This window comes from Aptenodytes patagonicus, chromosome 2 (genome assembly GCF_965638725.1).
Source record: "Aptenodytes patagonicus chromosome 2, bAptPat1.pri.cur, whole genome shotgun sequence".
NCBI lineage: Eukaryota > Metazoa > Chordata > Aves > Sphenisciformes > Spheniscidae > Aptenodytes > Aptenodytes patagonicus.
Window position 1 is genome coordinate 112,803,163 of NC_134950.1, and position 24,883 is coordinate 112,828,045.

The window sequence follows — 24,883 nt, forward strand, 5'->3', positions numbered from 1 at the left end:
GTTGAAGAAGCAACGATCATCATAGCTCAGTCTCATGGCTGCCAGAACCAGCCATAATTGCCTCTCTACACGCAGTGGGAAACACACAGCTTCGTGTCACCCTGGCTACAGGGACTGAAGGAAGGTGAAATCTGAGGACAGAGGATAATTCAGTGGCTGGGGCTAGCACAGAGACGATTCTCTCATCAGCCCAGTATTAGCTTCCCAAATTTCCAAGACCATTGCTGATTTCAAAGCAGGTGGCCACATTTTGAAATACAGCATTATATAGCCAAAAGCAAGGAAATACCTAAGCACTTCTTTGCATACAATTGGCTTTTCAAAAATGTTTTATCACCATTTCTGAGACTCAGCTACTGAGCACATTGAGAGAAGAAAAAATGCACCTGTGAAACCTTGCATATGACAGGAAAGAAGAAGCTGCTGGTTTTCTTGCATTGTCCAGTTCCTCTGATTCCCTCCCCCTTCCCTTCCCCTAGGAAAAAGTGGAAGAGAATAATCAAACTGGGGCAAGAGGGTCATATAAGCAGTGTCTGAAGTCAGCACCAATCCAAGGTACAGTCTGCTCTGTGTGTAAAGATACACAACATGTCTTGCTGAAACAACTAACTGAGCAGAACTGGCCCCCAGAGTTTTTAGTACTAATGAAAAGATTTCCATTAATCTCAACTGTAAGTTGAAGAGAGATGGAGCCAGCTGGGCTCCACACTGCAGCGCCTTTGTTTTGCTACACGTCAACTCAACAAGTGTCATCTGCCAACCATAAAATCGGTTTGTTATTGGTTTTTATCCATCATGATCTGTATTCTTGCAGGCTTAAGAGCAGATTCGGGGCCACGCTGGCCCACAGTCTCAACAGACGATGCACAGCACAAGGCAGTGGGAAAAAATCATGATTAAAGGGCGTTCCTATGTTCCCCGAGCCCTGACACTTCTCTTGGCATTGAACGCCAAAATGATACCATTCCACAGGCCAGAAATTGTGGGGGCTGGTAAACTGGTTGTTGCTTGTCTTTGCGAAGAGAAGTCAAGCCACTGGCACCGTCATTAGTCCAGGATTTGTGCTCTGTGGGAACTGCTAGATACCATGCTCCCGATTAATCATTTTCTTTCTACAGGGGTACCAAGCTGGTAAATTAGGCCCCAAGGGGAGCAAAATATCAACATTTTGCAGGTTCGTCTTTCAGCTGATCTTTGCCATAAATGCAGCCTCTCTGTCGAGTCCTTCATTCCCTATTCCCTATTCCCTACTCTTCCAGTCTCCCCTGACTCCAGGCCTTTGCCCCTCTGGCTTATTTTAAACCTCACTGATGCAGAATATCAGTCAGAAGGAGGGATGTTTGCCTGGGGAAAAGAGCCAAAGAAGACATTTCCATCTTTTTCACAAGGATTGATGAGTGGAAGGGAGAGTTCACAGCAGCTCCTCCAGCAACGGTCCTTTTTTCTGCCTCTCAGTAAAACAGGCATTAAGAAATAAACATCATAAGTTGGATCCCTTGCCTACCTAAATCTTCTTCCTAATACTTCAAAACCCTGGCTTACAGACAACAGAGTCAACAACAGCCTATTATTGCACCCATCGAGCAAGAACTGCCCCTGGTAAATTTTTACTCTTCTGTGTTTTTCTATATTTTCTGGGTAGATAAATAAGAGCAGAAGTTTCTTGAGATCAGGAAAGAAACAGGGCACCAACATACAACAAAACTGCTGTTTTAGTCAAACTGCTTTCTGTGGGAAAAAGAAACTGGCTACTGGAGCTACTTCTAAGCAACCAGAATGTCATGAGATTCAGAAATGCATGTCTGGGGAAAATATGCATCCCAAGCACAGCTGAATAGGAGATGTCCAGATGTCATTCTTTTTCCATTCCAGGGAAGGGGAAAAGGTTTTCTACAAAAACATATTTTTCCCCTGTCTCAGGAAAAGCTGTATTAATAAATAAGCATCACAATATGAATCTCTGCCCTGGATCCATCTGTTAAGCCACTACAGAACTCCAGAGAGAGTCTTCACACAAATAACACTAAATATAAATTTCAGGCTGGTCTTCATTTCTTTCTCAGAATGACGAAATCAGGAAGAACAGCTAAGTCCATGCTGCCAAGGAGAAAGATGTACCCTAAATGGTTACGTTTGCCTAAGTTCCTTCGTTGGTAGCTGCTAGTGTACAAATGGACCTTACTGAGCATTGGTCAGATTTTTTACCGATCAGGTCATGTTTTTCCCATTAATGAATGAACCACCAAGGAAATGCCAGGCAGTTTCTGCTTGTCCCAGAGGAGCAAAGAGGTTATCTTGAAACACGCTCGCCCCCTGGAATGTGGTTAACAACTTGCAGGACAGACAGCAATGAAGAGAACCAAGGCTGATAAAGCCTCTCTAGGGAAATTTCTCTCCAAACACTCTCCCAGCTATGTTTTCTGTAGCACTGCCCTGATGCACTAAGGTTTTGCATAGTTAGGTGTAAGCGTTGCAGTTACAGGATAGGAGGGTGATAAGGGATAATAAGCAGATACCAGCACACTGGACTTCTCTGGAGGTGAAACGGTCAGCTGCAAGTGGAGTATAAACTCGGGTGAACTTGGCCTTAGAGAGTAAACTATGCCTTGGCAAGGCTGTAGGTTGCTATTTCAAGAGCAGGAAGGGACAGTTTTTGGAATAAAGTTCACTACGTAAATGAGTTATGGGTAACATTTTAATTGATTATGTAAAGTAACCCTCAAGTACAAGTTGACAGCAGGAGCACAGTCCTCTGGGATCAATTCCAGGGACTCCCTCTGCGATCAATACCTCCTTGACATCCCAGCCCTTTGTTATATTAACAATACCTGTTTTCTTTAAATCCTTAATTTCCATAATTTTTCTACTCTTTTTTGTTAATAAAAATCCTTGCTAGTTCACATTAGTTTCAGCTAACTTTCCAAGTGTGCCTTTTCCTCCTGAGTTTTCTAACTTTTCTGCATCCTCACCTCTATGGTCCACTTTCTCTCCAGCCTTCTGAAACTTTGCTAACATTCATTTGTATTTCTTCATAACTGTCCAACAAGATCTCATAATAATTCTCAGTATTTTGGAACTTCCAAATCCTTTCCAGGGATTCAAGATCTGTGCTTCCCACACATTTCTTCAAGTTTCTTTCTAAGCCTTCAGCTTTGTGCATGAGAATGACCAGCATTATTATAATGTCATTTTATTAGAAAAAGCTCATTAAATTCCTGTGCACAGTAACTACTCTGATCACGTATGGGGTAGCTCTAACCAAGCAGAATTTCCTAGCAAATCTACGTCTCTGTGGAGACACGGACTCCTTAGGCAATCAATTCCTTTAGCTATCTGTTCATTAACTCGTCACATCTGACCAGAGAGGAAGGAGGACTCCGTTCTACTGACGCACAGCTTCCAGAGTAGCAATAGCAAAAGGTCAACAGCTGAATGTTGTGGGACTTGTGACCAAGGACTCAGTGTCTCCTGCTTGTGTTACTTGTTCGATTGCTAAATAAACCCCCCACCAGTCATGTCAGCGGGTTTGTGCCACACACTGGACATGCTCTATACCACACGTTACTTCATTCTTGCCTTCTTCAACCCTTGCAGCCTAGGCACCACCCTGCCTCCACCAGCTGCCTTAGCCGCAATGTGCAGTCCAGGGACTCTTCACCCAAGGAAAATCACTTGCCAGCAATGCACCCTCCAGTGCCTTAAAGCAGCATCTCCAGGTGCCACCTCTCTGTGAACACAGGGCTTCCCAAACTCCATCGTACATTCCTGCCCTTATCTGTGGAGGACACAGACCTGTATGACCCAGCCTGGCAAACACCTCCACAGTGTCTGCAAATATACAGACTATCCGGCACTGCCACAGGCATGGTGATGAGTGCTGTGGTCTTGAGCCCACCTTTCTCCTGAGCAGAGCAGACCCCTGAGGACTCCTTTTTCCTCCATCAGTTCACATTTATTATTTTGCCTTGTTCCAGCATCTTGTGGTTTATGAACCCAAATACTTTCCTCCCTCCCCATCCCCATGCTGGGCTTCTCTACATCCTGCTTGTAACCTTGGTACTAAGTAAGGTGCTATATAGTATGCAGGAACTTGTTTTTCATGTATTGGCCTGGCACACAATGCTCTTAACAGCTATTTTTATGCTTCTTAACTGGACGTCTTGCCACTCGCATTCTGAACAGCTTTTAAGTCTTTTTCTATGTCCTCCGACTGAGAACTATTAATGTCCACCAATAACCTCTGCTCCTGGGCCTTTGCTCACTGCTTCTCCTCCCACCATTCCCTCCAGCGCACAGAGGCCCCAGGCTGACATCCTCCCCAGCATCCCAAATCTCTCTTTCCCTCCGTTTTGTAACATTTTCCCTTTTGGGATGCCAGATTCCCTCCCTGCCCCCAATACCATCTCATCTACTGAATAGTTAAAATTCATGCATCACTTCTGACACCATTTCCATATAAAAGTGTACACAGTTTTTGTGACAAAGCTGTCATGGCAACTTGAAGTTTGTCAGGTTTTCACATTATACATAATCTGTAAAACTGCACATTATTAAACATGTTCTGATGCTCCCAATTACTTACAAATTATTCCATTGCCAGATCCCACTGCTATATTCAGTCAACATTTGTCATCCTGAAGAAAACTTCCAGATTAAGTTGCCGTCGCTTCAGGGCACTGAGGAGGGAGGGTGCTCTTCTGTCATGCCTGGAGCAGACTTAAAGGAGATCAAAGTCTCTAATACTTTTTTGGCTCAGCTGCTGGATGGACTTAAGAGCTGCAGTAGGATGGGCTGCTAGGGAACATGATTACTTCTGCACGCATCTGCTGAGCCTTACAAATGTGATACAATAGCTGTTGCCATCCCTTTTCGAGCACATTCCGTGCTAGCACTCACATTTTGGTCAACTAGCATAAAATAAATGTATGCTGATAGATCTAGACATAAGTTAGATAATCTATAACATTACGCTGAATCTCTAGTAGGTACTAACAAACAATCCTGCGCTCCCCTGCTTGGAGCCCTCAGAAGTGCTACGTGAGCCTGGCAGAGCCAGACATTTCACACACATCTGTGCTGCTGTAAAGACATTTCATTCACTAATTTCATTTCCCATTTCATTTGACTTACAAACACCTATTCTGGCTCAGCCTCCGGTTGGTGGTAGATGGATTCTCCTTATTTTTTATTAGGCAATGAGGCTTAGGTGTGGGGAGACCATTTTATTTGCTTTCTGATCTTAACTTAAGTGTAATTACATGCAAGTATTTTTCCATCTGTTACCTGATTTTCTTCTTCATAGGCTTCAGACATTACTGGAACCACTTCATCTCACAAAAAATTCTTGCTCTAAGAAAGAATACAAACACTACTAAGGTTTTTCCCTGTGAAAATCTAAAAGGTTCGACCAGGTAAAATGCGTTGACTGATTTCTAATTTTTAAATTCCCAATTTTTTAACTCCCAAGAAACTTTTTTTACTGTGCAAAGCCTATATTAATAAATTAATAATTAATGAATCAGTTATCAAGAATTAAAAAATTGTTTAATAAATAATTTAATAAAGTAATACATCAACGTGCTTTTCCCCCTCTATATGCAGAGTGACTTCTGGTTTACTCCTTTCTTTGAAGACAAATTACATTTGCTCCGCCTTCTCTGAACAGCCTTAGCCATTATATTTTATATTTGATCCCACTGGGACATCCTGGGATAAAAAGCTCATGAGGAGGTTTAAAAACTGTGTATTTGTCCCTGTTTCTGGAGTGAGAGCAGGCAGAATCACATACATTGCCTTTCCACAGACATTTATTCTTCACCAAGCTCAACAGCATCCTGAGGTCCTTCTTTGGCTTTACTGAGGAGGACACTATTACAGTTTTCTCCATCATTTCTCAGGAGATGCTACTATTTTGGAGTGCAGGATGGCCACTGTGATGTGCTACAAATTCATTCCCATGTTATTGGATTCTGAATGTAAGAGTGGCTATTGATAAATTATTTTCAAGTCAGGATTATCTGACTTGAAACCTACCCCTCTAATGAAGCTAGAAATTCAGTTTGTTCTCTGCACTCTATTGAAAAGACTCCAGGACACACTTCGTGGCCTCATCCCAGTGACAATACCCCTTCCTCCTCTATACAGTCCCTTTTCTCCCTCTCTGATTTTACCAAGTGAGCAGGAGAATAATGGTGTGAGTTCTGGCTTGCTACATAAAGGGATGCCTTTACCTTCTAGCATTTCTATCTTGTAGCAGCCTCTATGAACTTTCCATCCTCCACATACTCTCCAGTAACTACCAAATTACCCACCTGCTTCTTTGATATGTCACAGCATTTCTCAGCTTTTTCTGCCAGGGCATCAGAAGCTGTAGCATGCATCAGCTTTCAGTTCTGTGGTGATCTGCTCGAGTTTCTGATTTTCACCTTCATCTCTTTCTTTATCTGTACGTTGAACTTTTCACATCCTCTTTCAAGGCCTCATTTGGCTCTGTGATAGCTGTATTTGGTATCTGTCAGACCCTGAACAACTGCAGCTGTGCTCTATTCTTGTCAATATTCTGTTGTTAAAAAACCCAAACAAACCCAAAACACACACAGGCACACACACAAAAGATTTAGGGATTTCCAGCACCTGTTTCAAACACATTCTGATTCATTTGTATAACAACATTTTTGAGGGAGTCAATGCCAGGTGCTGCCAAATATTTACCTATGCATCTTCCCAGAACACCTAGTATCCCGTATCTCTTACCTACTGCTCCCAATAACTCTAATTCACGTTTTCAAGATCAGTAAGAGCCCAATCTGCAAACTGGCTGCAAATAGCACTGTATTTGTCCCTCTGGGATCATCAGATTCTTGACCTCCTTGAATCTTGCTAGCTTTATAAACTCTCTCAAAATCCCTTCCTACATCTACAGTACTAACTTCTAACTTTCTTTTTAACTCTTCCAATGTCATGATAGGTCGCATTAATTTTGGTCAGTTACAATTACTTTGCATTGCACAGGCTTTTCTAGCAAGAGATGTAGTAGGGTTTTCGAGTGTAAGTAGCATTCTCACTCAGTGGTCCACTTTAGCCTTTTCCCCATCTTTCATGATACACCATTTCCTTTCACTTGCTACAACTGAATTCAGATTTATTGATCCTTGTACACAAATGGTCTCTTTTTATTGCATTTCCCAGTGACCTATGAGGATTTCCCCAACACAGAAGGATTTCCAGCTGTTTGCAAATGTTGTAAAGAGCCGCTAACAAAAAGGCTTGAAGAATCCAGCATTGTTTGGAAGAGAAACAGCTGTCTCAGGTGAAGAGGCAAATCGAGACATTTCCCAGGAAGTAAACCATACAGTATGGTCAATAGGAAAGCAGAGCGCTTCATCTATAATTTACCAGAAGTCAATCCTGCAACTAACCCTCTGCCTAAAATATCTGCTGAATTCAATGTGAGGTCAACATGACACAGGGAAGGTGCCTTCTGAACTTCTTCCTGATGAGTGAGGATTGGATGGATGGATGGATGGATGGATGGATGGATGGATGGATAAAATGGCAAAAGGAGAAACAGACATGGAAGATGATAACAGGAAAAACAGGTATCAATAGGATGGTGGAAGAGAATAAAGTGCTAGTGAGAAGGAGTGTATCGTGTCCTCTCCCCTAAAAACTCATCTTTCTCTGAACTCTGCTACTTTGCTCTTCCTTTTATGCCTGGTTTGTTACCCCCTCAGGCTTTGCTCCTCCTATTCTGCTCCCTGGATGATCCTGTCTCTGCTGCAACACTCATATTCTGTCCTGCTATTCTGCAAGCCCATCTTGCCTCTGAGCTGTAAGCCCCTTCCTCCTTTACCTGTATTATTTTAATTCCCTAAAATTCCCTGTCTCTCATCAGCACTTCCAAGCCCATTACATTTCCCATTCTTTCCACGAGTCTCTCTCTTTCTCTCTGTATAAAAAGGTCTTCTTTTGAGGGCCACAAATACACTTCTTCCCAACCCCTTCTCTTCACCAAGACATGTAGTCTTTCCCATTTTTACCTGATGGCTACTTTTATGCAAACCACTCCAGCTTCAGTTCTTGTCTTAAAATTACTTGCTGTCTTCTTCCATTTCCCGAATACTTCACTCTCCTACCCAACCACCTCGCTCATACTTACCCTCCCTCAGGCTCCCTCTCCTCTTCCAAACCCAGCCCCAGATTCTCCTTCCTACAGGTCCCTTTCTCCTTTCTTCTCTGAGATCTCCTCCAAGGCCTGCTCTCACCAGCTTTTCTCCCAGCCATTTTTCTCACTGCCAAAACCCTAATTCCACCTGCAAATCTCATCTTGCTTTAGCTCGCTGAGCCCTTCCTCACTCACACTCAAGCTTTCTTCAAGCCTTGCTGGTGCAAGGCCAGCCAGGACATTTAGTAGCTCATAATGAGAAGCATCCACTTCATCAATCTCAAAAGGGTGTTGACAAAGGCTTCTCAAATGATAAGTGAGTCACTGTTTCTCTGCCACTATTTTATCCCTACTCACTCTAAAACAGCTCATTTAACAAACAAGCAACCATACCAGGGGATTTCCTCTACTGACACCAACAGCGAGCAGTAAGGCACAGCCAACAGAAAAAGAAGGTATTATGATGGTAGTATCAGCTCAGTGCAGCATTTTGCAGCCCTTTTCCTTTTGGTTTAGAAACTCCATATGTTCTAATAGTGTTGAATGTTTCATGTATTTTGTTTGTCTTGATTAATCTCTAAGCCCCTCCATTCAAACTGTAAACTTTGTGCTTCAACAAACCACACTAAGTGGGTTACTAAAAGTCAATTCTGCTTAAACTTACGTATTGCTACATCAATTACAAAGGATCTTGCACAAATTGAGTCAACAGACACTGAATTTTATGGTAGGACAAAAATAACAAGCAAAAAGACACCAGCAAGATGAGGCAATATGCCAATATAAGCTATGAAGGATGTTTGGAGGACTCGCTGTCTATATTCAAAAGAAACTGGATTCACAACTCAAAAAAATCTGGTAAAAATAATCCTAATTCAGTGGATTAAACCAGACTATTTCTTTATACTGATCTAATAGCATTCATATGTTGTTTCCATTCAACAATGAGGTTTAATCCAGTTGCGCTCCGTGTGTGTACAAATACAGGTATTACCTGTTTGAAGTGATGGAGCAGAATCTGGTGCCCACAGCACCTAACACTAGCAATTACTAGTCAAAACCCAGGATGATTACTGGATTTGCATACACGTTGAAATAGAATCAATAATTTCAGACTTACCCACTGCAGGGGAAGCTTCCTGGACTGCAAGAAAAATTTTCTTTTCATGTGACAAGTGCAACAAATTGAATATGCCAATCCATGATGTCCTTGTTTTGCATGGAGCTTTGAGATGCCGTTTTTACAGCCAGTCGGGGTCGAGATGAACCATAACTGTGTCTCTGAGGGTGGAAGATCACTCTGTGGGCTGCATTCCCCATAAGGTCAATATAGTCAACTCAAATTAAGGCAGGGGGCAGGAAACAAGGCTACCATACCTCAATTCTGACATTGGCTAAGGCCAAAATAGTACAGCTCAGGAGGCGAGGAGGGTTTAGTAACACTGGACACATCTCTTTTCTCAAGAAAAGTAACTTAGCACCATCTAGGTTTACCTAGCTTTGGACAGTGCTCTTCTTCCTAATGATTTCTGGTGACGTGCTGGTGATATCAGTCACAAGAACCACGCTTCAAGGGAAAATTAATTTTCTTCTGGTCTCTGCTGCTGGAGGCTGCATCTTTCCTGAGTCCTCATCATGTGGCTCCTTGCTTTTCTAATCTCTCCCCAGCCACGAGCTCTTCCAGTTTCTCTGAAGCTCTGCTGATTCGGAGTACCAATGCAGATGGAGGAATATCTCCCTGGGGAGAAGAGCCAGCTCCCAGTTTGGAAACAGAGCTAATTTTCAGATGTCCTTCTTTTTCCCACACGAGGAATGGATGCCATTCTGCCCCTTCCTCCTCCCTCCAAGAATACCATTTTTTTTCTGTGTCAGAAAATAAGCATTAATAAAGATAATCAAATTAATCCTTCTCCTAGCTGAACCTTCTTGCAAAACACACCTAACTGCTGCCTCTCAGGGAGTGAAATCAATGGCACACTTGTATTTCAAGTAATACTGTAAATGTTAATTCTCCTATGGGGTTTTTTATGTGTTGAGGGGTTTTTATTGTTATAAGAAGAAACAGAACAACCTTGAGATTTAGGAAGAAATATAACCTCTTGTTGGACTTTTATTTTCAAAAACAGCTTTCCCACAGAAACCCACCTGAGTGCCAGAGCTAACAATTAGAACAGTGTTTGAAGTCAGCAATATCTCTTTGGAGAAAAATTATATCCAAGTTGCTGTTGCACAGGGAGTTTATAGCTGTCATTCTTTTCTTTCTTTTTTTTTTTTTTTCCCCACTTAGGTCCTTCTCCAGCTTTCCCTGTTCTTCCACCTCCCCTTCTCAGGAAAACTGTGCTCATAAATGAACATCCTGAAGATCCTAATGTGAGCCTCTGTACCGAGTCTTGCTTCAAAACTAGGGACTCCTCCCATACAAAATAATTAGAGCTGAGGCTTCTTTTTTTAACCCAATTCAAAACCACAAGTATGAGGAACTACAGGTAAGCCAGCACCACTCCTCCATCTAAAACATCTCCTTACAAAACATCTGGAAGGTATTGCATAGCTCCAGCCAGCCCGAGTCTACAGAGGAAATTTTTTTCTCACAGGTCCCAGAGGACTTGCTTTCTGTGCTAAGTCTGCATCAGTTACAATCCTTGTCTACAAATTAAGCTGGATTTGCTAAAAAAAAAAAAAAAAAAGAGAGGAAAGAAAACCAAAACTAACAAACCCCCCCCCCATCTCATATCATGTCTTCACCTCTTGTCCTCACTTCACCTCATGCATTGGCTTTCTCAGGGTTGGAGAAAAGGGTATCGGTGTTGGTAAACAAGGGCACTGAGGCAGCTCCATGACCTGCTGCCTTTCTCTTCAGCACAGCTTCGGCACGAGAAACGCTCCTTCACCAAACAAGGGTTCAGAGAAAAGCACCCAAGCATTGCCTGGGCTGGGCTTGACTGTCTGAAGGGGTGACGAACCTTTCCTTCATCTCCCGAGCCCGCTTCTGGCTGCTGGGCCTTTGGAGGAAAAGGGGCCTCTGGCACAGCTGGCCCATGTTAGCCACGGGCAGAGGGCACAGCCGGACACAATCCCCAGGGCGATGTCTGGCAGTGGCAGGCCAGGAGGGAAGCACCCGGCAGATGGTGTGAAAAGAGGCAGAAGCCTGAATAAAAGGAGCAGACTTGATCTCGGAGAAGCAGAAGGGCAGAAAACTTAGAAATCCTTGATGCCACAGTCACTTTAGGAGTGGAAATACATTGTTAAGAGGAAATATATCTTTAGTCATGAATAAATACATAGGTCACGTATATATTTAAAAGCATGTAATGCCATTTTCCAAAACAGGACAAATGGTCCCCCTGTTTTCCACTTTTGTTTGGCCTGGGTGACACAGGCAGGAACCATTTTTACATCCCTTCCCGCTGCAAAATTCTAGCTTCCATTCTCTTGATTACCATCAGAGTCAGAAAGAGGTTGTGATGCCTCCTAAGAGCCTGTGCCTTCCCCGCATCCTGCCCACACTCACTGGTTGACTCCTCCTCTCCTCCCTCAGGTGAACAACAAGAAGGTTGTCATACTTCAAGAACAGCAATTCTTACAAAAAAGCTGGCTAAGTGCAGTTCCCAGTCTACAAAATTAAACCCCGCTACGTAAACCTGGACCACGACTGTAGTCAAAGCTAGCTACATAAACACCTCACTATCCAGATCCACACTCAGCTCCTCACCAGGACCAAATTAACGGTCATGTCCCAATTCTGCTTTGCATCAAGAAGACCTCCTTATGGTGCTGAAGGGCTCTTGGAGTAAGTGTCAGTGGTGGTTAGGAGGGGATAGAAGAAAGTTATGTTTCACCTGTGATGGTGCCTTTCTTGTGTGCCATGCTGCAGGGATGCACTCAATTTTTCTGGACGAGTATTTCCATGCGTTGGCTGTCAGTGTGTCCAGACACCTCGCACAGAACCTCCCAAGCTCTACAGCTTTTCCTCTGGAGGCAATGGAAATATTCCAAATACACCGGACCCCAAAACCTCGCTGTGGGGTTCAGGGACGCAGGGAACAACACGATGGGGTCAAAATTCAGAGTTCAGGCTATCCCTGAACAGACTCTTCTGAAGAGTTTTCCATCTTTTTGCATAGCTGGAAACTAACACATTTCAAATAGATACTAGACGCATCACTGGCTACTATAACGAACCAATTCCTCACTGCTTTATTCCCTGCACCATTTGTACCATCCAAAACATGTATAAAAATACTATTTTGCTGTTTACAAGTTTGTTCCTACTTCCCAAAACTGTGACAGACCAAGTGCTAAAGTACCAGAAAACAGTTTTCTGACTAAATTTATTATAGCAGAACTAAAAATCACATTTCCAGATAGGGTAGTTTGAAAATACTGGGGGAGTATTTATTTAAAATGAGAAAAAACAGAGCTCAGTGAAGTGCAAGTATTAAAAATAGAAGTCGGACTTTTAAACTATTTGACAAAATTATGTCAAGCAAACAGTGACCCCAGGAGCCACAAATATTGAAGGAAAAGCTCTTGGCAGTCCTGGCAAGATGAATTTGAGGACATTTATGGGGACAGAGGAACACACACACACAAACCCCCCCCCCAAAAAATAGAGCAGAGCAGAAATGAGTGTACAATTTCTATAAAAAACTTGATTTTTTTTTTAAACTCTGTTGCTGATGGTTCAGATAGGCTCCTTGTTGCACACAACAGGGCAGACTGTAAGTCCATCTAAGCTCATGGGAAATCAGGTACTAGTATTGCCTACCACAGCCACTGTCTTTCCACTGAACAGTGAAACATACCCTCCTGACAGTACTTCCTCTGCAATACTTTCCATCCCTTGCCCACAACCCCTGCTAGTAAGAGGATAATATCTATAATCTTCATTTTTCAAATACTGGTGGTCTCTTCATTACATTGATGAATGCATGTCGCACCCTGGATCAAACATCACAACGAGTAAATCTGGACTTGAAGTGCGGCTGAGCCTGGGTTATGTAATGGGCCCGCCCAAACCCAATTCTTCTCCAGAGGCTGCATCATTTCCTGCCCACCTCGTCGGGTCGCATGCCCAAGTCTCTCAGTGCTTTTATGCATTGGCTGCTGCTCAGTACAGGTAAATGGAGAAGTGGGAGGTTGCCTAAACGTGCCCTCCTAGCCCCTCTGCAAGACCTGAGGAGGGGTTGGTTGCAGGGGTTGGTTTCTGCCATGGCCTGAGAGAAGAGTAACAGCACTGGGTTTGTCCTTGGGAGCCGAGTGGCAGAGGACACGTCAGGGACACCCAGCAGCTGTGCCCAGTGCATGGCCACCGAGGGCAGGGACAGCCCCCTGGGCCTCCTGGGCACAGGGACTGCCTCGGGGCCAGCACCTCAACGGCCTTCCTCCAAAGGATGCTGGGCAGAGGGGCGCATGGAGGGCCCCGTCACCCTCATGTCACAGTGCCACCACCCGGCAACACAGTAGTCACAATGCACCAGGGCAGGATAAAAGGGAGCATCCTCCCATGTCCCGCTGCCAGAGCTGGCCATGGGACAGCCCGAAGACATCTGAGAGGAAGTTCTTGAGGAGCCGGTGGAATTACATGGAGAGGGCTGAGGGAGGAAGACTGGAGGCTAGCCAAGGCTGCTGGAAGTTCTCTGCTGCAAGGCCAGCTCCCAGCAGGGCCACCTTCAAAGCTCATCTGAGGGATGGAAATCCTTTTCAGCTGGATAGCCATGGCAAGACCAAGGGAATGGCTTCTTGAGGAGCACTGCAGAGCTCGCCGTCCTCATCCCCTGCAGAGACAGTGGCAGCAGCCGTAAGAAGACAGGGTACGTCTCAAAAGGGGAAAAGGATCTTTGCACAGGAGATAGCAGGGGTCATTGAACAAGCTTTAAATTAGATTTGAAGGGGGAAAGGGATAAAACGAGGCTTGCTGGAGATAAACCTGAGGGTGGCACACCAATGTTTGAGGGACGGTGTGCTAGCGAGGTCCTTCAGTCTGCCGTCTCAGTGGAGGTAGGGGATGGAGATCCATGTGGCATCAAAGACGCAAGGTTATTGATGTGTTAGAAACCATGGAAGCACCTGAGAATGGTTACATAGGAATTAGGGTTTCTTCCCCCAAAAAGGTGGCAGGATCAATAGCCCAACTGAAGTGCATCTACACCAACGCACGCAGCGTGGGCAACAAACAGGAGGAGCTGGAAGCCATTGTGCAGCAGGAAAACTATGATATAATTGCCATTGCGGAAACGTGGTGGGATGACTCGCACAACTGGAGTGCTGCAATGGATGGCTATAAACTTTTCAGAAGGGATAGGCAAGGAAGAAGAGGCGGTGGGGTAGTCCTGTATGTTAGGGAGTGTTTTGATTGTCTAGAGCTTAATGATGGTGATGATAGGGTTGAATGTTTATGGGTAAGAATCAGGGGGAAGGCCAACGAGGCAGATATCCTGCTGGGAGTCTGTTATAGACCACCCAACCAGGATGAAGAGGCAGATGAAATATTCTATAAGCAGCTGGAAGAAGTCTCACAATCACTAGCCCTTGTTCTCATGGGGGACTTCAACTTACCAGATGTCTGCTGGAAATACAATACAGCAGAGGGGAAACAGTCTAGGAGGTTCCTGGAGTGTGTGGAAGATGATAACTTCCTGACACAGCTGGTGAGTGAGCCAACTAGGGAAGGCACCCTGCTGGACCTGTTGTTTGCGAACAGAGAAGGACTTGTGGGTGATGTGATGGTTGGAGGCCGTCTTGGGCATAGTAATCACAAAATGATAGAGTTTTTGATTCTTGGAGAAGTAAGGAGGGGGGGGTCAGCAGAACTGCTACCTTGGACTTCCAGGGGACAGACTTTGGCCCGTTTAGGAGCCTGGTTGACAGAGTCCCTCGGGCAGCAGCCCTGAAGGGCAAAGGAGTACAGGAAGGCTGGACATTCTTCAAGAAAGAAATCTTAAAGGCACAGGAGCAGGCCATCCCCATCTGGCAAAAAAAGAGCCAGCGGGGAAGAAGACTGGCCTGGCTGAACAGAGAGCTTTGGCTGGAACGCAGGAAAAAAAGGAGGGTTTATGACCTTTGGAAGAAGGGGCAGGCAACTCAGGAGGACTACAAGGATGTTGTGAGGTTATGCAAGGAGAAAATTAGAAGGGCCAAAGCCCAGCTAGAACTTAATCTGGCTACTGCCGTAAAAGACAATAAAAAATGTTTCTATAAATACATTAGCAACAAAAGGAGGGCTAACGAGAATCTCCATCCTTTATTGGATGTGAGAAAAAACATAGTGACAAAAGATGAGGAAAGGCTGAGGTACTTAATGCCTTCTTTGCCTCAGTCTTTAATAGTAAGACCAGTTGTTCTCCGGGTACCCAGCCCCCTGAGCTGGAAGACAGGGACAGGGAGCAGAATAATCCAAGGGAAATGGTTAGCGACCTGCTACACCACTTAGACACACACAGGTCTATGGGGCTGGATGAGATCCACCCAAGGGTACTCAGGGAGCTGGCGGAAGTGCTCACCAAGCCACTTTCAATCCTTTATCAGCAGTCCTGGCTAACAGGGGAGGTCCCAGTTGACTGGAGGTTAGCAAATGTGACACCCATCTACAAGAAGGGCCGGAAGGAGGATCCGGGGAACTACAGGCCTGTCAGCCTGACCTCGGTGCCGGGGAAGATTATGGAGCAGATCATCTTGAGTGCCACCACATGGCATACACAGGACAACCAGGCAATCAGGCCCAGTCAGCATGGGTTTATGAAAGGCAGGTCCTGCTTGACTAACCTGATCTCCTTCTATGACAAGGTGACCCGCTTAGTGGATGAGGGAAAGGCTGTGAATGTTGTCTACCTAGACTTTAGTAAAGCCTTTGATATCATTTCCCACAGCATTCTCCTGGAGAAACTGGCTGCTCATGGCCTGGAAGGACATACTCTGCACTGGGTAAAAAACTGGCTGGACGGCCGGGCCCAAAGAGTTGTGGTGAATGGAGTTCAATCCAGTTGGCAGCTGGTCACAAGTCGTGTTCCCCAGGGCTCAGTTTTGGGGCCAGTCTTGTTCAATATCTTTATCAATGATCTGGATGAGGGGATCGCGTGCACCCTCAGTAAGTCTGCAGACGACACCAAGTTGGGCGGGAGTGTTGACCTGCTCGAGGGTAGGAAGGCTCTGCAGAGGGACCTGGACAGGCTGGATTGATGGGCCCAGGCCAACTGTATGAGATTCAACAAAGCCAAGTGCCGGGTCCTGCACTTCGGCCACAACAACCCCATGCAGCGCTACAGGCTTGGGGAAGAGTGGCTGGAAAGCTGCCTGGCGGAAAAGGACCTGGGGGTGTTGGTTGACAGCCAGCTGAATATGAGCCAGCAGTGTGCCCAGGTGGCCAAGAAGGCCAATGGCATCCTGGCCTGTATCAGAAACAGTGTGGCCAGCAGGAGTAGGGAAGTGATCGTGCCCCTGTACTCGGCACTGGTGAGGCCGCACCTCGAATACTGTGTTCAGTTTTGGGCCCCTCACTACAAGAAAGACATTGAGGTGCTGACACACGTCCAAAGAAGGGCAACAAAGCTGGTGAAGGGTCTAGAGCACAAGTCTTAAGAGGAGCTTAAGACTTGTTTAGCCTGGAGAAAAGGAGGCTGAGGGGAGACCTCATCGCTCTCTACAACTACCTGAAAGGAGGTTGTAGCGAGGTGGGTGTCAGTCCCTTCTCCCAAGTAACAAGCGATAGGACAAGAGGAAATGGCCTCAAGTTGCACCACGGGAGGTTTAGATTGGATATTGGGAAAAATGTCTTCACTGAAAGGGTTGTCAAGCATTGGAACAGGCTGCCCAGGGTAGTGGTTGAGTCACCATCGCTGGAGGTGTTTAAAAGTCGTATAGATGTGGTGCTGAGGGACGTGGTTTGGTGGTAGACTTGGCAGTGCTAGGTTAACAGTTGGACTTGATGATCTTAAAGATCTTTTCCAACTTAAACAGTTCTATGATTCTATGATTCTATTAAATAGGAGGCACAGATGTTGCAAGGGGTCCCAGTGCTTTGGAGCACTCACTGGTGCCTAGCCAGGCACAGGAAGGATTCTTGGCTCCAAGGTCGATGAGGCCAGGGGGGCATTTGGCCACTCTCGGAAGCCCGAGATGGCTCCAGGCTGAGGGAGAATAGGGCTTGGGCATCTCCTGGGAGGCATGACCAGCCTGTGGGACGAGGAGGCAGGTCTTGCTCACGTGCTCAGGGAACAGCCGATCGCCAGCGCTGGGGTCAGGAAGGAATTTTCCCCCAGGGCAGATTGGCACTGGTCCCCGGGGGTTTTTTGCCTTCCTCTGCAGCACTGAGCATGACCATTTGTCAGGGCTCCTCCAGTCCATTTTGGCGAGGTTACTGCCTGCTGCTCATGCACCAGGAAGATGGCCTCTTGTGCCCTGCAGCTGGGGGGAGGAAGGCTTTTTTTCCCCCACGGTGGGCTAGCAAGTGTCTCCGGGGGTTTTTTGCCTTCCTCTGCAGCACTGAGCACAGCCCCTTGCCAGGGCTCCTTTGGGCCATTTTGGCTAGGTGCCTGCTGCTCGTGCTTCACGAAGGTGGCCCTCATGCCCCGCGTCCGGGGGGAGGAAGCTTTCTAGACTCCCAGGGCAGCCCCCCAGGGTGGCCCCCAGGGGTTGCTTCTTTTCCTCTGTAGCATTGAGCACAGCCCCTTGTCAGGGCTCCTCTGGGCCCTTTCGGCTCGGTTCTTGCCTGCTGCTCTTGCACCTCCAAGGCGCCACTCGTGCCCTGGCTCTCTTTGGCTCTCTTGCCCATTGCAAGTTTGGAGCGGGAGCGAGCTCTGCTCTCCCCTTGGCTCCGTTTCCCCAGGGGTTCTTGCCTGTGCAAAACAGCCTGTGCTTGGAAGGGCTCCAGGCTTGCTGCACCATCCGGAGCTGCCACTTTCCAGCTCTCCCTGCGTGCAATACAAGCGCAGGGCAGGCACGAGAGCGCCTGGCCAAGAAGCACAGCGGCAGAGCAAGTTTTGGAAGGCAGAAAGTGTGCTTGTCATCGATACATGTCATACTTTGGAAAATAGCCCATGGCACCACACACCTCCTCCTCTTCTTTTCTGTGTGGTCGGTACCAATCCTCATTCTTCAAGTTCTCACTCTTCAGGAAGCAGGGACTGCTTGGCCTGTATTCCTGCTGCTATTTTCTGCAGGTCTGTGGCTTTCCTTTGCCAGACTGCAAGGGATGTTTTTTCAAGTTAAACTGAAGAATGCATCAGCCTGCTCCTGGCTACACATGCACATTGTGTTAATGCTTGTGAGCATTGAGATTCAGAAAATAAAAAAAAATATATATATATACACATATATAAAATCCTGTTCCCACTTGTAACCTTTGTGATATGTGTCCTTGAAAGTGGTTTTGGAGCTGAAAAACCCCTGGTATTTCAGGCAAGTAACAGTCTCATCATTATTCAACTCATGGTGAGAGCAGAGAATAGAATAGAATAGAACAGAACAGAACAGTTATGCTCTGTTATGCCTAGAGTTCTGCGTGACAAGCTATGACCTAGGCCTGAGGGCTCTATCCAGGAGAGCAGCTCTCTGCAGTGCAGGTCCCAGGCCCATCCAGGAGACAGGGGCAGAGACGGGCACACCTACAACATGGCTCAGGCAGGGACTGAAGGCCCCAGGCTGAGCTGAGACACGTCCCCTGGGCCCTTGGCAGGAGATGGTGGGGGTGGGGGTCCCGGGGGAGGCCGGTCCCAGCCATTGAGGCCTATGAGCACCCCCAGGACCCCGACAGAAGTGGACTTGCACTGCTCATATGCTCTCCTTCAGACATTGACGGTTGGCCACTTTGGAGACAGAGCATTGGGCCAGATGGACCTTTGTTCTGAGGGAGTACTGTTGTTCTCAGGCCCTTTAGTATGTTTTTCCAAGGGAAACAGCTCAGGCATTTCTAAAAATGAGTACAAGGAGAAAAAAAATCCACAGGGAATTGAACAGGTATTGCTCACCTCAAAAAGATTTGCAACCATTTAGTTGAGGAGCACGTCCTGCTTCAGACTGAGGGCTTGATCTTTGAGCCTCGCTAGTGCCAGAGATGTGGGGTTTTGCCATCCTGTGGAAACCCAGCTCAACTGGATGGACACAGAAGACTTTCAAAAACTGCACTTCACACCTGCTTTCTGCAGATTTGTTCAGATGGTCAAATGATTTCGAGATGATCCACAGCGCTCACCCCCATCAGAAGGTACATGCCTCCTTCCTACAACGTGACAGAGCCAATGCCTAGGATGGGACATGACTGCCCGTTCAATCCCTTCTGCTAGTGTGGGGCTGGGAAGAAATGTCATCAGAGATTTCCTCAGTGTGTACTGGTAGGGAAAGGAGGGGAGGGGAGGGAGAGGGAGAGGGAGAGGGAGAGGGAGAGGGAGAGGGAGAGGGAGAGGGATGGAAGGGGCCTACAATGACCATCTAGTCCAACTGCCTGACCACTTCAGGGTTCACCAAAAGTTAAAGCATGGTGTTAAGGGCGTTGTCCAAATGCCTCTTAAACACTGACAGGCTTGGGGCATCGACCACCTCTCCAGGAAGCCTCTTCCAGGGTTTGACCACCCTCTCGGTAAAGAAATGTTTCCTAATGTCAAGTCTGAACCTCCCCTGACTTTGAGCTTTGAGCCATTCCCACGCGCCCTGGCACTGGGTACCAGGGAGAGGAGATCAGCACCTCCCTCTCCACTTCCCCTCCTCAGGAAGCTGTAGAGAGCAGTGAGGTCGCCCCTCAGCCGCCTCCTCTCCAAACTAGACAAACCCCGTGTCCTCAGCTGCTCCTCAGAGGACATGCCTTCTAGCCCCTTCATCAGCTTTGGTGCCCTCCTCTGGGCGCATTCAAGTACCAAAATGATCATATTTTTATATATATTGAGCAAGTACCAAAGTAATCATATATGGATATCAAAGTGATTTAAAACTGAAAATTTGGAATTAAGTCAGCAAGGCAAATCAGCTCAATTTAAGTAGCAGGCTTTAATGCTGTTGAACATGTACTTTGTACTTATTTTTGAAACCACAATTGAGCTGCATCAGTGAATAACCACTGATAACAACACAAATAACTTTTGTGCAAAACTTGCATTTCACTTTTACTTATCTTCTGCTACTCAGGAAGATATAATACAAGGATGCAAATGCTCATATAACCTACAATGTATGCACTCAGATTCCCATTGGTAACATTTTATTACCTTATAAAAATGGCATTTCTTGTTTACTGAGCTATTAATACTTCACTCGTGATTTGCTTTGGATGGCAGATGGACTATTCTATTTTATAAGGGCAGTAATCTAAAACTATGTTGAATGTACTGATTAGAGAAGAAAAATAGTAAATTTACCCTTAAAATGTTCTGTATTGAAAAACTGGTTTACTACAAAGGAAGTATAATCTGGGGTTTGAGCCTGAAGATTTTAAAACCGTTAGATAGCCTCTCATACCTAGTTTGTAAGCACAGGCCCAAAGAACAAGGCAAGTATTTCTGCTTTTTAAACTTCCAGCCATTTTGTTTGTTATTGCTTAGTTATTCTTTGGAGGGAACTATACTGAAATAAATACAGTAAAATGAAAAAATCATTCTATGAGAAGTTAGGGCTATAGAAAGCTATTTTATCAATTCAGAAAACTCTGGCCCCAGTCATTCTGCTAAGAGCTTCCCATAGTTTCAGCAAAATTACCTTAAACTTAGGTGGAAAAGATGCATTGCTTTTTTTGTTGGTTTTATCACATTATTTTATTTTACTTATATAATAACTACAGGCATTGCATTTTAATTTCAAATGCAATTTTAACTAGATTTAGGTTTTAAGTTTTTATTAAGCTTTTGGGTTTTTTTTAAATTAAAATCTGATTTAACTCATTTAACTATTTTTTGTCTACCATCCCTGAAATACAAACATTGAGCTGGCTTGGAAAAATGAAGTCTTACATGATGTTGCTCAATCCTGGAAAAGCATCCTTCAATTTCCAGATGGAGCTGTTTCCCATTTTCTGTTTCATTAAATAAGAATATTTTCTCACAGAGTCATAGAGTCTGTGAGACACTGAAGGGCAAAAACACTGGCCTGTGAAATGTTCGCTCTGCATGACTTGGAGTGATCTGAGAAAAAGAAGAAAAAAACAGCTCTGTTCTGAATGAGGTAAAGCGTTACTTTGGGTTTTACAGACCTCGATCGCTATTCAAACTCACTGTCTGTGTCCACAAAAATTAGTCAGAAATTCTGCTTTCTCCCAGTCTGGATACAAATCAATTCTGGCACCACAAAATGGAATTACCCTCCCGCCAGCTCTGCCCCAGACGTGCTCAGGTTGGCCTTCATTCGTTGGGCATTTATTCTGTGACAGCCAGACAAACGACGTGGTTCTATTTCTGCATCCGCACACTTCCACTGAACACCTCCCTTGAATAGCTCCCACTCCTTCATGCTCCTGGGAGCAATTTTGTTGCATCTTCAATCAACAGGTGTCCCTCCAGCTTTGCTTTTCCCTTTTGCTGTGATGGGTTAGCGGTACAGCTTCTCGGAGAGGGTCTTAAATGCAATTCGAATAGACAAGTACCAAATCAAGAGGCTCTCTGTTGTTTTGCACTTTGAAGAAAGTGGGTGAGATGTGGTACATTTTGATGTGGTTGCCCTTTGTACTCTTTTGCACGGATAGGAATTACTACGTGAGGCTTAAGATATGAAGACTGTTTGCTTTAGTGTGAATTAACTGAACAGTGGAAAAGAAAACAGCTGCAAGACATCATTTAAAACAAATCCGTTCCCTGACGTGAATGGCTAAAAGCAGACAGGCAGTTTAAACTGTGATTATTTAATGCATTAAGAATCAGTGGAATATGTTCACGGGGTAGTCTGAGTTGTTGATATATCTTAGTTTGTGTCCTGAATTTCCAAAAGATCAGAGCTGCATTGATAGCAAGACATTACACTGCCAGTCATAACTACCTGACTATGATTTACTGCAGTTTTCTGCCTAATTAACAAGCCTTAACATACTCAGTGACCAAAGCATTGCGACATGACATCTTATTATAAGCTGTTGCAAAATGAATATCAATGCACAAAAAAATCCTTTCAGCTACATATGCAGAGGATACATCAACCCTGTAGAGTGTTTTACTGATGTGACTGAAAGTAGAGGTAAAAATTTCCCTACATTTTCTTGGAATGATTTAGTTTTCCCTCTTCTATCCTTTTCCCATGTACCTGTGTTGTAATAACTCCTCACCCTCCAGAACAACTGGTCACAACTTTGTACCGGGGCTGGCAACTTGAATCTGTACAAAACGCACATGAAGAGAAGAGAAAGGTCTACACATGGTGGAGTGAGAAAATAGTCAGGCTCACATTCAGTACTTTGTAGTATTTGTGGTGCTACAGATCAAGCTCTAATTTAAATTTTACTTGCAAAAACCAGATGCTTACCCAGAGTGTAGGACTTGCCTGACACAGCAGCATGGCCATCCAAACTCGCGTAGCCTGTCAAGGCACTGCTTCTTCCTTCAGAGGATGACTTTAGCAGAGCTGTCAGAAAGAGAAGGTACAAATCCTGCTGTTCTAAGGGTGATAAGCAGAAGTCAAAGTGACTGTGACCAGCCCAATCCCATATTGAGTCCAGAGCTTCACCCCACGTGGAAATTTCCAAGTTCTCCACTCCAAGGTTTCCAAAGCCAGAAGACAAGCCGTTACGACTGTAGATCACCTGATAGGAACTTAGCAGGCAGAAAAAGAGAGCACGGCATCCAGGTGAAACGCTGCTCCTGGGTGGGTTTCCACTACTCCCCTTGCTTTCACAGTGAGGCGTAACTCCCACTCACAGCACCGGAAAGCGGAGGTGGTACTGGGCCCCACGTTGCACCGCTCCTCCATCTCACCTCCTTTCCCAGAGCCAGATAGTGCTGTGGGCTGGCAAGGAGAAGCACCTTGAGGTGGCTGCTAAAATGAACGTGGCTTTTTGCTAAAATTCAAAAGAAAGCAAGGTACATCTGAGGAAGGTGTATATGAGGTAAGGGACAAAGGGAGCATTCCTCTGTCAGGTTTCCCTTCATGACTGATGTCAACCACCTTCATGGACACTTGCCCCCTTCAAAACCATCTCTGGTAGGACACTAAGGAGGAGATCAAGAGCTTGGGATGTAGGACTGGGTCCCTGAGCCCAGTCCCCCACAATGTCAGCTCACCATGTAATACATAGATGTCTAGTACAGAAGGATCCATGGTACATCCCCTGTGTAAGCCCTTGCCCACTTCAAAGTGCAGAAAGAGCCTCCCAATACCTGACAACAACCATAAAACCAGACATGACAACAACTCCTGAGAGAAAATGAGCTACCAGTCAAGGAAAGCAGGCGTGCCTGCAAGAGAAACTTGAGCTCATGAGCCTTTTTTGTCCTTTGTTTTTCTCTTGTTTTAAAACCCCTCCTGCTACTGACTCTTTCTCAGCACAAACAAAGGTGCCTCTGCATGGACAAAACCTATCAATGCAAAGCAGCCAAATTACAGTGGGACTTTTTACCCAGGGACATTTTACACATGAGAAACCCAGGTGTCACCTACAGAGAGATGCACTTGGTGGGATTTGGGTTCTAGCAACTCTTTTCAACAGAAAATTGGAGCAACTCTGGGCCTTTCATATACAAACACCAGGAAGAAAGGTTATCTGTGTTTTCTGAGTTATTTTCCACCAAAACATTTAATGCACCTTACTAGATTTTTTTCTTTTTCTCTTTCTTTCTTCCTTGACGTGAGAGTGCTGGTGAAGTGCTGACTGAGAGTGACAGCTCAGCCTCCTCCCTCCTCTCTCCACGCATCCTTCCAGCTGCTACCCAGATTTTGGGCAGAGAATTGCTGCTGCCTGTTCCTCCTCTCACAGCCCTCCCCAGCCCTGCGGCAGTCCCTCCGCTAATCACCTCAGGGACGCATCTTGAGGTATTGGAAAAGGGGCTGCAGCAACGGCAGCAGCACAGCACATCTAGAGGAACCTCAACAGGTAGGGCAGGAGGGCTAGAAGATGGAGGCGCCACAGTCGCATAGAGGCAGCTGAGCAGGGACAAGCCATGGGCGCTTGGTGGTCCTGCCCGAAGAAATGTCTGTCAAATTGCACCCTAAAACACCACGGCTAAGTTCTGCCAGGTACAGGGCTGAATTTCTGAGAGCATAGTACCTGTGAGGGGATTTGCAAACAACAAAAATAAGGAAAGCTTTTTGCTTTACCCTGTCCTTCCCTTCAAAATCCGTGATGTTAGAAGACACTAAAAGAGGGCTTTTCATGTGAAGCATTGGAAGAAACGTGCTGCCTGCCATGGTTTTTCAAACTGGAAGGACTGCAGAGAAACAGACTGCATACAAGCATTTAACAGACCTAATCATCTCAGGGCTGTCAGCAGATGTAGCCCACATAATGCTATGCACCAGGGAAAAACGTAGGGATATCTGCAGAGCCCCCCATCTCCAGTGACAAGTTCACTGAAGCAGAATAGAAAAAAAAAAACCACAACCTAGGTGCACTGCTTGAGATACACAAAACCTCATTATTTTCCAGTGAAAAGCGCCTCCGTGCAAAGAGCTTTTCTGATGAGTGAAATCAAGGACATTCCAAAATGATTCATGAGTGTGTAACCTGGCTACAGCTGCAGTAAGATGACTGTGCCTTGACAGGCTGGGATGACAGGCTGAAAGATGAGCTCCTAATGAAACCAAGCTCAAAAGCAAAAG

General features: G+C 45.5%; 1 protein-coding gene across 1 annotated transcript in view; it reads right to left on the minus strand.

Annotated features, from left to right (window-relative positions):
- Nucleotides 1–22,673, minus strand: part of VOPP1 (VOPP1 WW domain binding protein) — a 124,946-nt gene extending 102,273 nt beyond the window's left edge. The window contains exon 1 of the mRNA XM_076330759.1: nucleotides 22,595–22,673. Within this exon, the coding sequence (XP_076186874.1) occupies nucleotides 22,595–22,633 (39 nt within the window). The 5' untranslated portion in view covers nucleotides 22,634–22,673. The remainder of the gene's footprint in view (nucleotides 1–22,594) is intronic.
- Nucleotides 22,674–24,883: the final 2,210 nt, after the last annotated feature.